The 13,895-nt window shown below is 50.4% G+C and overlaps 2 protein-coding genes across 3 annotated transcripts in view; one reads left to right on the forward strand and one right to left on the reverse strand.

The window, feature by feature from the left end:
* The window catches only part of abcf3 (ATP-binding cassette, sub-family F (GCN20), member 3), an 18,644-nt gene extending 9,422 nt beyond the window's left edge, over positions 1–9,222 (reverse strand). Inside the window, exons 1-10 of one of the 2 annotated variants that reach the window (XM_040043401.1) lie at positions 8,372–9,222; positions 5,027–5,242; positions 4,725–4,916; positions 4,153–4,300; positions 4,001–4,077; positions 1,723–1,778; positions 882–979; positions 687–809; positions 342–608; positions 141–221 (exon numbers count right to left, since the gene is read on the reverse strand). In XM_040043401.1, the coding sequence (XP_039899335.1) occupies positions 141–221; positions 342–608; positions 687–809; positions 882–979; positions 1,723–1,778; positions 4,001–4,077; positions 4,153–4,300; positions 4,725–4,797 (923 nt within the window). In that variant the 5' untranslated portion in view covers positions 4,798–4,916; positions 5,027–5,242; positions 8,372–9,222. Of the gene's footprint in view, positions 1–140; positions 222–341; positions 609–686; positions 810–881; positions 980–1,722; positions 1,779–1,920; positions 2,484–4,000; positions 4,078–4,152; positions 4,301–4,724; positions 4,917–5,026; positions 5,243–8,371 lie in introns of those variants that run through there. The other variant, XM_040043402.1, reaches the window with a different exon arrangement.
* Positions 7,733–13,895, forward strand: part of lrch3 (leucine-rich repeats and calponin homology (CH) domain containing 3) — a 20,117-nt gene continuing 13,954 nt past the window's right edge. Inside the window, 8 exon segments of the mRNA XM_040043405.1 lie at positions 7,733–8,029; positions 9,398–9,542; positions 10,012–10,138; positions 10,223–10,328; positions 12,544–12,680; positions 12,756–12,865; positions 13,003–13,096; positions 13,471–13,576. Of these exon segments, the coding sequence (XP_039899339.1) occupies positions 7,798–8,029; positions 9,398–9,542; positions 10,012–10,138; positions 10,223–10,328; positions 12,544–12,680; positions 12,756–12,865; positions 13,003–13,096; positions 13,471–13,576 (1,057 nt within the window). The 5' untranslated portion in view covers positions 7,733–7,797.

The following is a 13,895-nucleotide window of genomic DNA, read 5'->3' on the forward strand; positions in this document are numbered from 1 at the left end:
CGACTTTATCACAGAGCCTCGAACACGCCGCCGCCTTGGAGGATCACAGCAGAGGACGAGGAGAAATCTTTCCTGTCAGCTGCAGGGAAAAACACCAGTGAAGAAGAACAGCAGCGTGTCGGTGCGGTTGTCATAGTTACCGGGCCGGCGCCTTGTCAGCTTCGATCTCCTCCAGCTTTCCGTAGATCTCGGACAGCCGCACGCTTTCCATCCCGTCGGCACTGAAACAACACGCATCAGAGACAGCTGCAGCTGATTGGACAAACACGCCGCCTGCTGCACTCTCATTAGCTGAATTAAATGTGAGAGATGTTCTGCGAGTCACGCCTCGTTTTTCTTACGTTCCATTGGCGATGCGAGCATTCAGCCTCCTCTCCTCGCCCAGCAGGTCCTCCCGCACCGTGTCGCTCTCCAGGACGCTCTGCAGCGCCGACGTTTCGTCCCCCGCCACTTCCTGCTCCACGTGCAGGATGGAAATGTGAGCCGGGACACGGAGACTGCGACTTGCCAGCATCTTCAGCAGCGTCGTTTTCCCCAGGCCGTTGCGGCCGATCAGGCCGTACCGCCGGCCCGACGCCAGGCTCAGCTCCGCCCCCTGCAGCAGACATCTGAGACACAAACGGCAGTGTGAGAAAACAAGCCGTCCCACCCCGCTGCGCCCCCGCTGGTGTTTTCCGAGCGCTCACCTCTCGCCGAAGGACACGTCAAAGTTCTCGATGCGGATGTCGTAGCTGCGGTTCTTCCCCGATTGGTCGACTCTGCTGTCCTTCTTACTGCTGGCCTGACTGGCCGACGCCTCCTCCAGGACTCTGAGGAAACAGGAGGACAGGTGAGAGGGGCACAGGTGTGTGCAGGTGATGACAGGTGGACGGTGGACTCACAGTGGGCTGGAGGCCTTCTGCGAGTCCTTCTCGCTCCTGCGCTCGTGTTTGGCTTTCAGCTTCGCCTCGGCTTTCTCCAGCTTCTTGGCGTCGACCGTCTGAAGACAGAAAGCAGAGGAGCGCTCAGCAACACCTGCCGTAACCTGAGAGACAGGTCCCGCTGAGAGCAGCGGGCCAGAACGCCACGCTGCATTTAATGCGGAGCGTTCAGACTCGCAGCGTGACCGATGAGACCCAACCACGCCTTCAGCTCGCCTCCTTGTGACTCTGCCGACAGTCTAAGGAGCTCACGTGGTTTTCACATCTGTCATGTGTTCATTTAGCTTTGGTCGTAATTTAGGCGTCTACTTTCTTCTGGTTTTAGTCGAAGCAGCATCAGGACGTTCCAGTTTGTCGCGTTGCCCCTGAGTGGCCGTGTTTTCATCACATCCACTGTGAAATGTGTCGCCGCTCCTTTTTGTCGCGTTTTGTGAGAAACAGGAAGCTAGCTGAACTGTTTCCTGGGCAGATCGAACCTGACTGCGCAGGAAGGTCGCTTCTGATTGGACCACTTCCACATTCGTCACACCTTTCTACACAACTCAGTTCTGATTGGCTCTCGTCTGTGCTGAACGTTTCCATCCATCTCGTTTGACTGGCTGACTAACGTGTCGATACACAAATGCTGGTGACCAAACCCGGACACGTGCAGGCTAAAGCTAGTGCTAAATCAATCATCTGCTGATTGAATAGAAGGCTTATTGATGATCGTTTTGACTTTTTAATCAGAGGCTGTAATTTTTGTCCCGCGCAGCCAGGCTAACGTCACCACGAACGAGTCTCCCAGGTTTCCGGTACATACCGTGTTCTGAGCACGTCTCATCATCCAGATGCCCTCAGCGTCTTTGGCTGCAGAAACTGAGGAGAAGGAAACGGGCAGATCAATACATGACATGACATCAATAAGTAATAATATTAATGGCGTTTGTCTTCGCAGACAGCAGGTGTAGTGGGCACACACGTGACATTAAACTGACTTTCAAAACGTGATTCATCAGACCTGCCCAGCTTCTTGCATGCTCCCTGGTCCAGATCTGATGCTCACGTGCCCGATGTTGCTGCTTTCAAAGGTGGACAGGGGTCAGAGGTCCAAGTGTGACCTTTCTGTCAGACCCAGCATGAACTGTTCCAGCAGCTCGTCTGCTGAGATTCGACGGCTCACAGATCCTGAAGCTGCAGGTTTCGTCACTCTGACCAACACTGACTGAACCAGCAGCAAAAGAAGATCAAACTGCGCTTCACGTTTGATAACCATGCTCATGAGCTCCCTCTGACTTTGGCTGCTGTACTTCCTGCACAGCTCTCTCTCTCTCAGCACTCAGGGGCCAGTTTACCATCAAATCTCTGTTTCCTGCATTATTCTCTGTTTATTAGCCACCAGTCTGCTGCTGTGTTCAGTGCTGTCGGCCTCTGACAGCAAAGCCTCGTCTCTGCTGTTCAAACTGGACGAATGGAAACTTTTACAAATGACTGCTCAGCTGTGTCTGTAATCAAACCTCATCAGGTCATGTTCACATGTTCATTCATGGTTTGCTTCAGTTTTTGATCGACTGCAGAATATTTTTAAGGTTTTCTGCTATAAAAAGCCAGAACAGGAAAACCTGCTTCATGTTTTTCTGTTGGATCCTCAGTTACACCTGCTGTGATGCTCACACCTCTGATGAAGTCTCAGTGTCAGCTTTGGTTTATACACAGATATAAAACATGGATATGTGCTGATAAATGATCAGAATTAGAATATTTCTGACTGTCTGAGTCAAAACTGACACAGTGACGATACCCAGCCCTAGTTTTACATTCTTCAGAATTGCCCCCCTTTGCTTTAAATTTCTATTCTCTCCATGAGCTTCGTGAGGTCGTCTCCTGAAATGGTTTCCAACAGAGTTCCCAGACATGCTGAGCACCTGTTGGCCCTTTTGCCTTCACTCTGCGCTCCATCTCATCCCAAACCATCTCCACTGGGTTTAGGTGCCTGTGTCTGGCGCACCACTCCATCACTCTCCTTGGTCACAGAGCCCTCACACAGCCTGGAGCTGTGTTTGTGCTCATTGTGCCGTTGAAGAATAAATGATGGCATGTTGCTGCAGGATGCTGTTGTAGCCATGCTGGGTCAGTGCGCCTTCAGTTTGGAATAAATCCCCAACAGTGTCACCATCACACCTCCTCCCCCATGCTTCACAGTGGGAACCATGCATGTAGAGACCATCAGTTCACAAGACATGAACTGGTGGAGCCAAAGATCTCAGATGTGGACTCATCAGATCAAAGCACAGATGGTCTAACGTCCACTCCTTGTGTTTCTTGGCCCAAACAAATCTCTTCTCTTGTTGCTTTTCCTTAGTCGTGGTTTCTCAGCAGCTATTTGACACAAAGGCCTGATTCACACAGTGTCCTCTGAACATGTAGAGATGTGTCTGCTACTGGAGCTCTGTGCAGCATCTATCTGGGCTCTGAGCCGAGCTGCTGTTAACTTGTGATTTCTGAGGCTGGTGACTCGGATGAATGTATCCTCAGCAGCAGAGGGGACTCCTGGTCTTCCTGTCCTGGGGCGTCCTCGTGTGAGCCAGTTTGATCCCAGTGCTGGATGGTTTCTGTGACTGCACTTGGGGACACATTCAGCGTTTTAGCAGTTTTCTGGACTGACTGACCTTCAGTTCTTAAAGTAATTATGGACTGTTGTTTCTCTCAGCTGATTGGTTCTTGCCATAAGATAAATTCCAGCAGTTGTCAAACAGGCTGTCAGCTGTGCACCAACCTGTCAAATGAACCCTGACAGGCACACCTGTGAGGTGAAACCATGTCAGGTGACTACATCATGAAACTCACTAAAAGAAGAACGAGGGTTTGCAGCGCTGTCAACAAAGCAAAGGGTGGAATCTAAAACATAAACATATTTAGAGTTGTTCTTTGCTACATTACTCCGAAAAACCATCGAATGAGAAGGTGTCCAAACTTTTGATTGGTAGTGTACACACACACACACACACACAGGTTCTGGTTAGGTGAGTGTTAGGAGTGTGTTTGGTTTCTGCACTCTTACAGCCTGTGTGTGTGCGTGCTCCTCGGCGTGTTGACCTTACCGCTGTCTGCAGAGATCTGGGAGAGCTGCACGGGAGCGTCCAGCAGCACCTGCCTCTGAGCGCCGCGGTGGTGGTTTCTGAAAGACACACACACCTTCACATTAACACACCGCCTCTCCCGACGGCCCAGACCCCGCCCACCCAGTCCTCACAGTTTCAGCGTGTTGAACATCTGCAGACAGATGTCTCGGATGTCATCTTCGTTTTTACTGTCAGCTGACACCTCCTGCAGCACGCCGCCGACCGCTTCGTAAACCTCCTCGCTGTCCTCGAAATCCGCCCCGCCGCCATCCAGAACACCTGAAACACAAACACACCTCAGCAGGAGGACCAGCAGCTCCAGGCTGCGTGTCTGCTCCCGTTCACGCACCACGAGGAAGAAGCTGGTGGAAACCCTCCTAATGTCAGAGCCCCCACCAGCTGCCTCTGAGCTGGATCAATCACAGGATCAATAAATGAGTCTCAGGGTTTCTGCTTCCTCTAATGCTGCTTCCGTGTTTCCGCTACCTGTGGATCTCTCAGGCCGTGCTAACCCAGGTTCAGGTCCAGGCGTGCCGGGTTATGCCGTGCTAGCCGGTGTCCCTGCTCTGAGTGCTGTCAGCCCGGTTAGCTCGTTAGCTCATTGGCTAAAGAGCAGCCGCTGTCAGGCTAACCCCCGTCGGCTCCGGGCCGGCGGACAGCGGCTCGCTCCCCCCGGACAGCGGCCCGGTGCCCGGCCTCTCACCTGTGATGTAGTCGAACAGCTCCGCGTCGATCTCAGGAAACTCGCTCTTCAGGATGTCCACGTACGTCGCCATGATAGCCGACCCCGAACACCGCCTGGACGCGCATGTGCCGGTATGCGACAGCGCTGTGAACTCTGGGAGATGACGTTTGTGGAGCGGTTGACGTCAGCGGTGAAGGAGCCCCTGCTTTTCTTTTTTTAAGGAAAAAAATCCTGTTATTGTCTGAATTCCTGACTTTTCCAGGATGTCACGTGATTTTAAATAAAATAAACTAAACAATAAAAAACGCTCGAGCGTAAACCTGCATTCTCTCTGCTGGCCAGCAGGGCGGCGGCGGCGACTCTTCTTCTTCACTGCATCATGAGCCTCCTCCAGATCTTCCTCTCCTCCGCCCGCCTGGCAGCTCCATCTTCAGCCGCCATCCTCTGCACATGCTCAAACCTGCTCAGCCTCTGTGACTCTGAGCTATCCCTGTGATGGACTCATGTCCATGCTGCTCACTGAGCACCTCCTCCTCCTGTTTATTAAATTATAATAAAAACGACATGAGTGAGTACAGAGATCTGCTCACCGCAATAAAGCTGGGAATTACAGTAGTACGACAAGTATTACTGCTGTATTAGCAGTAGTATGGTAGCGTGCCAGCAGTATTATACTATTATAAGCACTGTATTACATTGTTAATAGTATTATTGCATTAAATAGTTATAGTACTGTGGTATCAGTAGCAGTATTATACAAAGTACTGGGCTGTATCTGTTGTAGTATTACAGCATTAGAAGCAGTGAGAGTATTACAAAAGTAATATTATAATAACAACTGTAGTATTGCTGTACACGTATACAAATACCTGTCAGTGATCGCCTACAAAAAAATCAGAACACAGTACAATGGGCAGTAATCTTACAAGAGTATTGGAGTATTTCAGCAGCATCGTGACTGCTCGCCAGGCTCTCTGTTCCAGTGTCTCTGTGGTAGTACTACAGTAATGTAACAGTAGTATTAAGTATTACAGTGGTAGTGAGCAGTGTTGGTCAAGTTACTTGAAAAAAGTAATCAGTAACTAATTACTGATTACTTCCCCAAAAAAGTAATCCCGTTTCTTTACTGATTACTTATTTTCAAAAGTAATTAATTACTTAGTTACTTAGTTACTTTTTAAAAACACGATTTACAACCTGAAGAGGTGATAAAGCGATAGATCTTTCAGCCCAATTCTACTTTTTCTGCATAATCCATCATACAGAATGTAATCAAATGGAAAAGTCTCTTTTTAAAACTTGTTTTATTAGTTTTAATCTTTTAACTTTATGCATCAAGCAAAAGTTTAATTATATGCAACATTCTCTGACTGGAAGAAATTAGTTAAACATTTAAACCTATTTTCTGCACATTCCAGCACATAAAATAATTTAAAAAATATTTGTGTTTACACTCAGTCTTTCAAATAGATGCAAGTAAAACACAGAAGAAAATAAATAAAATCAAAGACTCAGCGGTCCTGTTGCTCTATTTTCACCTGTATAGCAGGCGGAGGTTTACCCTGGTGCAGGTGTGCTGCAGCGGTCAGTGGAAGAATCCGCGAGTTTCTCTGTGAGTTTCCCATTATGTCGTAGCTACTCGGTGCGTGCTCGGATGTTTAGGGGGTTTTTTCGCTGTAAAAAGAAGTTTTCTTCCCACGCAGTGAACAACGGACACTAATGTTTTTGTCACTTTTTATGGAATCAAACTCAAAGTAAGGTCAGTACTTCCACGCTTTAAACGCTGCACGCTCATACTCTCTCTGCACTCGATATATGATCCATTGTTGATCTGCACACAGCTGTTGTCACCAACGTCGCACTCGCTTACGTCACTGTCATGAGACACACTCGCAAAAAAATCATGGTTTTAGTAACGCAGCGTGCTCACGGGAAAGTAACAGTAATCTAATTACCGTTTTTGCAATAGTAATCCCTTAATTTACTCATTACTTGGAAAAAGTAATCAGATTACAGTAACACGTTACTTGTAACACGTTACTTGTTACAAGTAACACGTTACTGCCCATCTCTAGTAGTGAGTCTCCTCACTCAATTGTAGTGTTACACTACTAGTATATGGAGCTCAAACACCTCAGCGGGTTTAAAGAAGGCCCAACAGCGTCTCCACTGTCTGAGAATCCTCAGAAAAATGGACCTGAAGGAGCTGCTGACCGTCTTCTACCGCTGCTGCTTTGAAAGTGTGCTGACGTACTGCACCTGTGTGTGTTTCTCCAGCTGCACCACAGCACACAGAAAGGCACTCCAGAGGGTCATCAATATGGCCCAAAAATCATTGGACATCCTCTTCCCTCCCTGAAGGACCTGTACAGCACTCGCTGTCTCCAGAGGGCACGCAGCATCCTGCAGGACTGTACACACCCAGGACACCGGGTGTTTAAGCTGCTGAGGTCCTGAACAAACAGACTCAAGGACAGCTTTTACAACAGGGCAACAGCCCTGATCAGTGCTAACAGATGACCTGACTGGCTACCTCCCTGGACTTTTTTTTTCTTTTTTTTTTGGGGGGGGTTAGCAACGGTAAAAACAATAACAATATTTATATTTATAACACAGTGCAATAATGATTAATGTGCAATAATAACAGTGTGCAATACACATCACATTATCTTATTCATTTTTTATTACTAAGTTAATATACTGTGTTGTATCGTGTCGTGTTATATGTAGTGCCGACGTAGGACAGTTTTCCAACTTCATTGAACTACTGTACTCTGTATGACTGTGCAATGACAACAAAGAGTTATATATCTTATCTAATAGTACTGTAGTATTGCAGTTTGACTAGTAGTATTACACTAGTACTAAATTATAGTGGTATAGTGTATAGTGATGCCAGTATTACAGCAGTACTAATAATACTACAGTAGTATTGCAGCTGCACTATAGCAGTAATAAAGTAGTAGTACTGCAGTAATACTACAGCATTGCTCGCTTCGTCTTGTTGTCCAGCGCCGCAATGCGCATGCTCCGGCCTGGACTTTAGGGTGGGAGTTAGCCGTTAGCACCGAGCTAACAGCCGGAGCGTGTAATGGCGGCCTCGGTGTTGTTGGGCTCAGCGGACAGCGCCGGACTCAGCTTCACCATCGGGGGCGGCGGCACCGGGAATAGTAACGGACTGGGCCCGGCGCCCTGGAACCGTTCTCTGGACCGAGCGCTGGACGAAGCCGCGGCCACCGGGAGCTTGAACCTGAGCGGCAGGAAGCTTAAGGAGTTCCCCCGGTGCGCCGCCAACCACGACCTGACCGACACCACCAGGGCCGGTGAGTGAACCGCACCGGAACCCGGCCCGACGGCGGGCCGTGTATAGCGGGCCGCGGGCGGTGGCTTAGTCCGGAGTGCTTTGGGGAAGTCGGGTTTGAGGCTGCGGGTGGGCTGGGACACCGTCAGGCCGGTGTTGTGACAAACATCGAACTCAGAAATCGGCACCGTGTCGGGGTTCCGCTGCCTTTACCGGGCTCTCCGAGCGGAGAGTACCGGCGCAGACAGGCAGTCACAGTGAATCCGGGGACCGAGCCCGCCGGCAGAGGCGTTTTTGTACCGGACGGTTCGGGTCTGAGCCCGGTAAGCTGCTCTTAGCATGTTAGCAGGGTTAGCGCGGTTACCTGGGTGCTGCCGCCGGGTTTAAAGCTGCGGTTAACGGCTCTCACTGCGGGGAGGCTGAGAGGTTGTCACCTGTTCTCAGAGGTGACGGCTCGTGCCGCTTCACCTGCCAGCTTGTTTGTTAGCATGTTAGCTCTGCCCCCGACAGCCTGTAAACACTGCGGAGGAGGCGTGCGGGGTCACCGGGGCGAGGGGAGGCTGACCACCCGCGGGGGGGGGGGCTGAAGTCAGAGACTGGGCCCAAAGGTGACCACACACCTGGCTGGCTTTGTTTTGTTCGACTCTGATTAGATAACGAGCCAGGAGGACGCAGAGGCGGCTCCGCCTGCCCGGGCCGGCGTGCCGAGCAAAACAAACGCACAGAACAAACAGCATTGATTATCGATCAGCTGATCGAAGCCCGCCATGCTGATGCTGCAAGTGCTCCTTTCATTCACACTAAATTGCACCCAAACCGATATTCGCTGTACGTAACCTGCAATGACGTCACAGTTTAACGTGTTTGATTGGGTTTCGTCATCTCCCTGGCCACTCGGGAAGCACGAGACCGGAAACAAACAAACACGAGTGTTTCGCGTGTGTGCCATGAATTGAGTGAGTGCCGCCCAGGTGCGATGCTTGACCAGGCTGATGTTGGATGAGGGGGGAAGACTGCTCCGCGGATCCTGAGCCATGCAGGATTGTATCAGCACAACAAATGCTTCATAGGCGGGTCTGTGAGCAGTACCTGTCCATACCTGTCCAGGCTCCTCCTCTCTCTGAGCTGAGGCTTCACAGCTGCTTCACTCCTCAGCTCGCTCTGTATCTCTGCTTTAGAGTCACAACATCGCCCATCTCAGAGTATCTCACATTTCTGTGTGTGCAGAGTGAGCAGGGGCCAAGCGTCCCCTCGGCGCTCTGCAGTCCTCGGAGGCGGGTTATGTTCATGTGTGAGCTCCGTGTGTGCGTGGGTCACCAGCAGCTTCAGGAACACGTGTGCGTGTGTGTGATCTCGGGTTAACCTGTACCGTGTGCGTGTGTGTGTGCAGATCTGTCTCGTAACCGGCTGTCGGAGCTTCCTCTTGAGGTTTGTCTCTTCGTGTCTCTGGAGAGTCTGAACCTGTACCAGAACTGTCTGCGGTCGCTGCCTGACGGCCTGCTCAACCTGCAGGCGCTTACCTACCTGAACCTCAGGTAACACACACACACACACACACAAACACACACACCTGTGCAGTTGTGTGCCTCAGGTCTGTTTCATTTATCACGAGCTCCACGCTCTGTCAGACGGCACCAAACAGGAAGTCCTCTGGCACCTTGTGGCGTGCTTTTCTGTGGGTGACCTGTGGGTGCTGCTCACTGAACCGACGGCTTGAATGCTGCTGATTTTATTGGTCGGAAACCATGAAGCCCACTTTTGGTGTCATCAGCAGGACCAGAAGGAATCTGGAAGCGTCTCCTCTTCTTCTTCTGCTTTTTATCTTCCTCGTCTTCTTCCTCTCTGCTCTTCATCGTCTTTCTTTTCTTTGTCTCATTCTGTTTTGTCTCGTAGTCCTCCTCTTCCTCTGTTCTCTGTCACATGCACCCTTGTCACATGTTTACCGATGACAGCTGGATGCCTGTGTCTCTGACCCCGCCCCTCTCTTAATGCCCCTCCCCTCAGTCGGAACCAGCTGTCGGTGCTGCCCGCCGTCGTCTGCGGCCTCCCTCTGAAGGTTTTGATCGCCTGCAACAACAAGCTGGTTTCTCTGCCGGAGGAGCTGGGACAGCTGAGGCACCTCACCGAGCTGGTCAGTCCTCTCACGCCGCACGTCTGCATCCTCGCTGACCGATCGCAGCGCTTATTGATTATCGTTATCTTTGATCGCCCACAGGATGTGAGCTGCAACGAGATCCAGACTCTGCCTGCTCAGGTGGGCCAGCTGGAGGCTCTAAGAGACCTGAACATCAGGAGAAACCACCTGGTCCGACTGCCACCAGGTACACACACAAACGCGTGAAACGATGGTGACCGCTGTGTTCACAGCCTGGAGTCTGCGCTGGCTGTTACTTATTGATCAGTTATTGTTTCTGTATCAGCCGATCAGCTGACTCAGGCCCTGATAAATGACTGCAGGTTAAATTGGAATAAAACACCTGGATCGCGCTGCCAATCTAAGCTCCTCCCACTGAGCTGTCAGTCAGCCCACGGCAGAGGGCATGGCTCAGACCAGACTAACCCACTGATGGGTCTGGTGCTCCTGTGTGAGCGTGGAGCTCCTCCCCCGTGCACGTGCAGACGGGTGAGCTGCAGTTTTTAACCTCTGACCCAAACATCAGTGTCGTGAATCTCCACCCGTCAAAGCAATGTGATTAAAATCACCACACAGGCCAAACAGCAGTGGCTCGAAGCGCCCGCTGTTGTGTTCAGGTTTCAAAGCGGCCGCGGCATTTCCTGCTATCTTTCCAACGAGCTGCTCTCTCTCTCACAGCTCAGTCGCCGCCACATTTCTCTGCTTGTCTCGACTCGTCTGTGAAATCCTGAGCGAGTTCTGACGGCGAGTCAGAGTTCGTTTTTATACAGCTGAGTAGTAAAATCCTAGAACAGGCGATCCACAGTTTTCACCTGACGTCAGAGCTACAGGGACACGCCCACCCAGCAGGTAAAAACAGTATAGTCATTTGCACGTCTTTGAGTTTAACAGAATGGCAAATCACACCAATCGCTGACGCTCCACCGCGACCCCGGCGGTCAGCACAGCTCGTTTAATCTCATTTATCCACCCAGATCAAAACCACACATAGCGGTCAGTCCCGGCAGCAGTGCGAGGCGATACTCCACGCCACGTTCAGGGATCTGATAAAGCTGCCTGGGCGCAGTGTAGATCCACAGCAGTCATAGGTCGTCTTGGTTTCTTTAATTTTCTTCAGGATGATGAGACAGTAAAAAACACGTGCAGTACTGCCGATTGTCCACTAGTGGCCATTGTGAGGGAGGAACGCTTTGCCAGGGCAGTGAGTCGGTCACGTGACTTTGGCTAATGGACCGATCATTTCAGGGTTTTCAGCGCAGCGCGGCGGTTAGCACTGTTCGAAGAAGGTCCTAGGTTCCACTCCACCATGTGGGCGGGGCCCGTGTCTGCGTGGGGTCTGTTCGGGTACTCCGACTTCCTCCTACGGTCTACAGACGGGCAGTGAGTGGGGTTAGGTGAACTGCAAATGGTCTCTGTTAGCCCTGCAACAGACTGGCGACCTGGGGACAGGGACAGCTTAGCAGGTAGAGGGGTCGCCCCGTGATCGCAAGAAGATAGAAAGGGTATGAAAACGTTCACAGCTTGCAGTGTCTTCAACAAGTTATGTATACAAATACAAGTACGTAAACAAAAAAGTACACTTTAGGAGAAAACAAATAAACAAAATAACTGAAAGGTGCTCAAGGTATAAATAAACAACATGTAAGTCAAGTGAAACGAAACGTTCGACACAGCTCGTGTGTTTTACACGCTTTGGAGTCAGAACTGTTCTTACGATTCTCTATTGGAAATCAGGGCTTTAAAGCAAAGATGTTTGGATGCTGTTGAGAAAAGTTTGTACAATGTTTGTGAAATTTGGCAAAAATAATCAGAAGATTGATAATATTTTTTTTCCTGGAGTTATTTTGTCGGTATGTGAGAGGCCAAAGAGAATATGTGGAAACTTCAGTTTACATGAGGGATCAATTTAGGTGTTTATAAAATTATTTAGATCAATCCAAAACACATGTTTATGCGTGCATTCCCAAAATAAATGACTTATTGTTTCCTCTGCACTGCTGCAAAAAGTACAAAGAGTATCAATATTTTTCTTACATTTAACCAGATCTGTCTTTACAGGATAACATCTCTGGATCAACTTAAGAGTAACTTCTCTGACCTTAGTAGTGATAATAAACTTCCTTGATAGAATCCAAGTGTTTTTCAGTCTATATCATTGTAAATATTGTTCCAGTAAAACACAGCATGCAGAGGACTTCTTTCTGTGGAGGGATTAATAAAGTTTACATTATTAGTAGTATTTAGGTGTGCCCCGCCTCTCGGCCTATGGTAGCTGGGATAGGCTCCACCCCTCAAAAGAACGGATGGAACCATAAGAAGAAGAGAATTGAGTCATTGTGTTGTCAAACCTGGGAAGTGAAGCGTGATGGCTCGTGGAGTAATCTGATTGGTCGTCCCTGCAGAGCTGGCCGAGCTGCCTCTGGTGCGTCTCGACTTCTCCTGTAACAAAGTGACCTCCATCCCCGTCTGTTACCGCCGCCTCACGCAGCTGCAGACCATCGTCCTCGACAACAACCCGCTGCAGACCCCGCCCGCTCAGGTACGCAGGAAGTGACCTCGCAGGCGTCCCTGTGCAGGTGTCGGTTCAGAGCTAACGTCTGCTTCCTGTCTGCAGATCTGCATTAAAGGGAAAGTTCACATATTTAAGTACCTGAATCTGGAGGCCAGCAAGACGACGCCGGACCTGCCCGAGTACGACAGACGACCTCTGACCTTCAGCTCCTGGTCTGCACTCACACACACACACACACACACACACACACACACACACACACACACACACACACACACACACACACACACAAAAAAGCTGCTGCTCTTTCACAATAAAAGCCTTTGACTCTCTCACTTTGCCCCATCAGTGTGGATGAGCTTTACCCCGGGCGTCCCTACGGAGCGCTCGACTCCGGCTTCAACAGCGTCGACAGCGGAGACAAGAGATGGCTGAGCAACGAGGTCACACACACACACACACACACACACGCACACAGACACAAACACACACACAGTGTGAGTGTTTTGTCACGGCAGCCTCGATGTTCTGTTTTCTTTTAGTTTAATGTGTCGACGACGCGTTTCCTCCATCTTGACCCCTGTTGACCCCTGACCCTGTAACAGTGGAGGATTTGTGCTGAACTGTGCTGTAGCAGATAAATGTGTGGTTAGCGTGGCTCACACCAGGGCGAGCCCGTCAGGCATTGCTAAACGATCAGAGCTGTGCCGACCCACAGAATAATAAGCCCACCCATCGCAGCCTGCTGATGTTGAGCCGCTGATTTCGCTCCTGCTCGAGCTCCGTTTGCAGAAACCGCGCTGTCTCCTCTGTGCAGGCCTCAGAGGAGCTGTCGGAGCTGCCGCAGCGAGTGGCCGACATCAGCCGAGACCAGAGGCAGCGAGGAGGCGCGGCGGGAGGAGCGGCGCTGCCTAATGGCACATGTGAGCGTTTCTCTGATCTCACATCAGTTTAGAGGTTGAGGCGGTAAAACAAACGCACCTGAGCCTGGCACACTGCTGAGGAAGATGAAGCCGAGCGTGTTAGTGGAAGGTTGGCTCCGGCTGCTTCAGCATCATCAATTCAGATCAGTGTGACGTGGCTCATGGTTAGGACAGGTGAAACTGGTAGAAGCTCTCACCTGTACAGACGTCTCCATCAGCTGGTTCGAAGTTACGCTCCACAGCTGCCAGCCAGTCGGAATCCAGAGTACTCAGAGTGAATGTGGTGATTGATGGAGCTGATTGGTGCTTCTCGTCTGGA

The sequence above is a fragment of the Simochromis diagramma genome, unplaced genomic scaffold, assembly GCF_900408965.1.
Source record: "Simochromis diagramma unplaced genomic scaffold, fSimDia1.1 OVJJ01000377.1, whole genome shotgun sequence".
In the NCBI taxonomy this organism is placed as follows: domain Eukaryota; kingdom Metazoa; phylum Chordata; class Actinopteri; order Cichliformes; family Cichlidae; genus Simochromis; species Simochromis diagramma.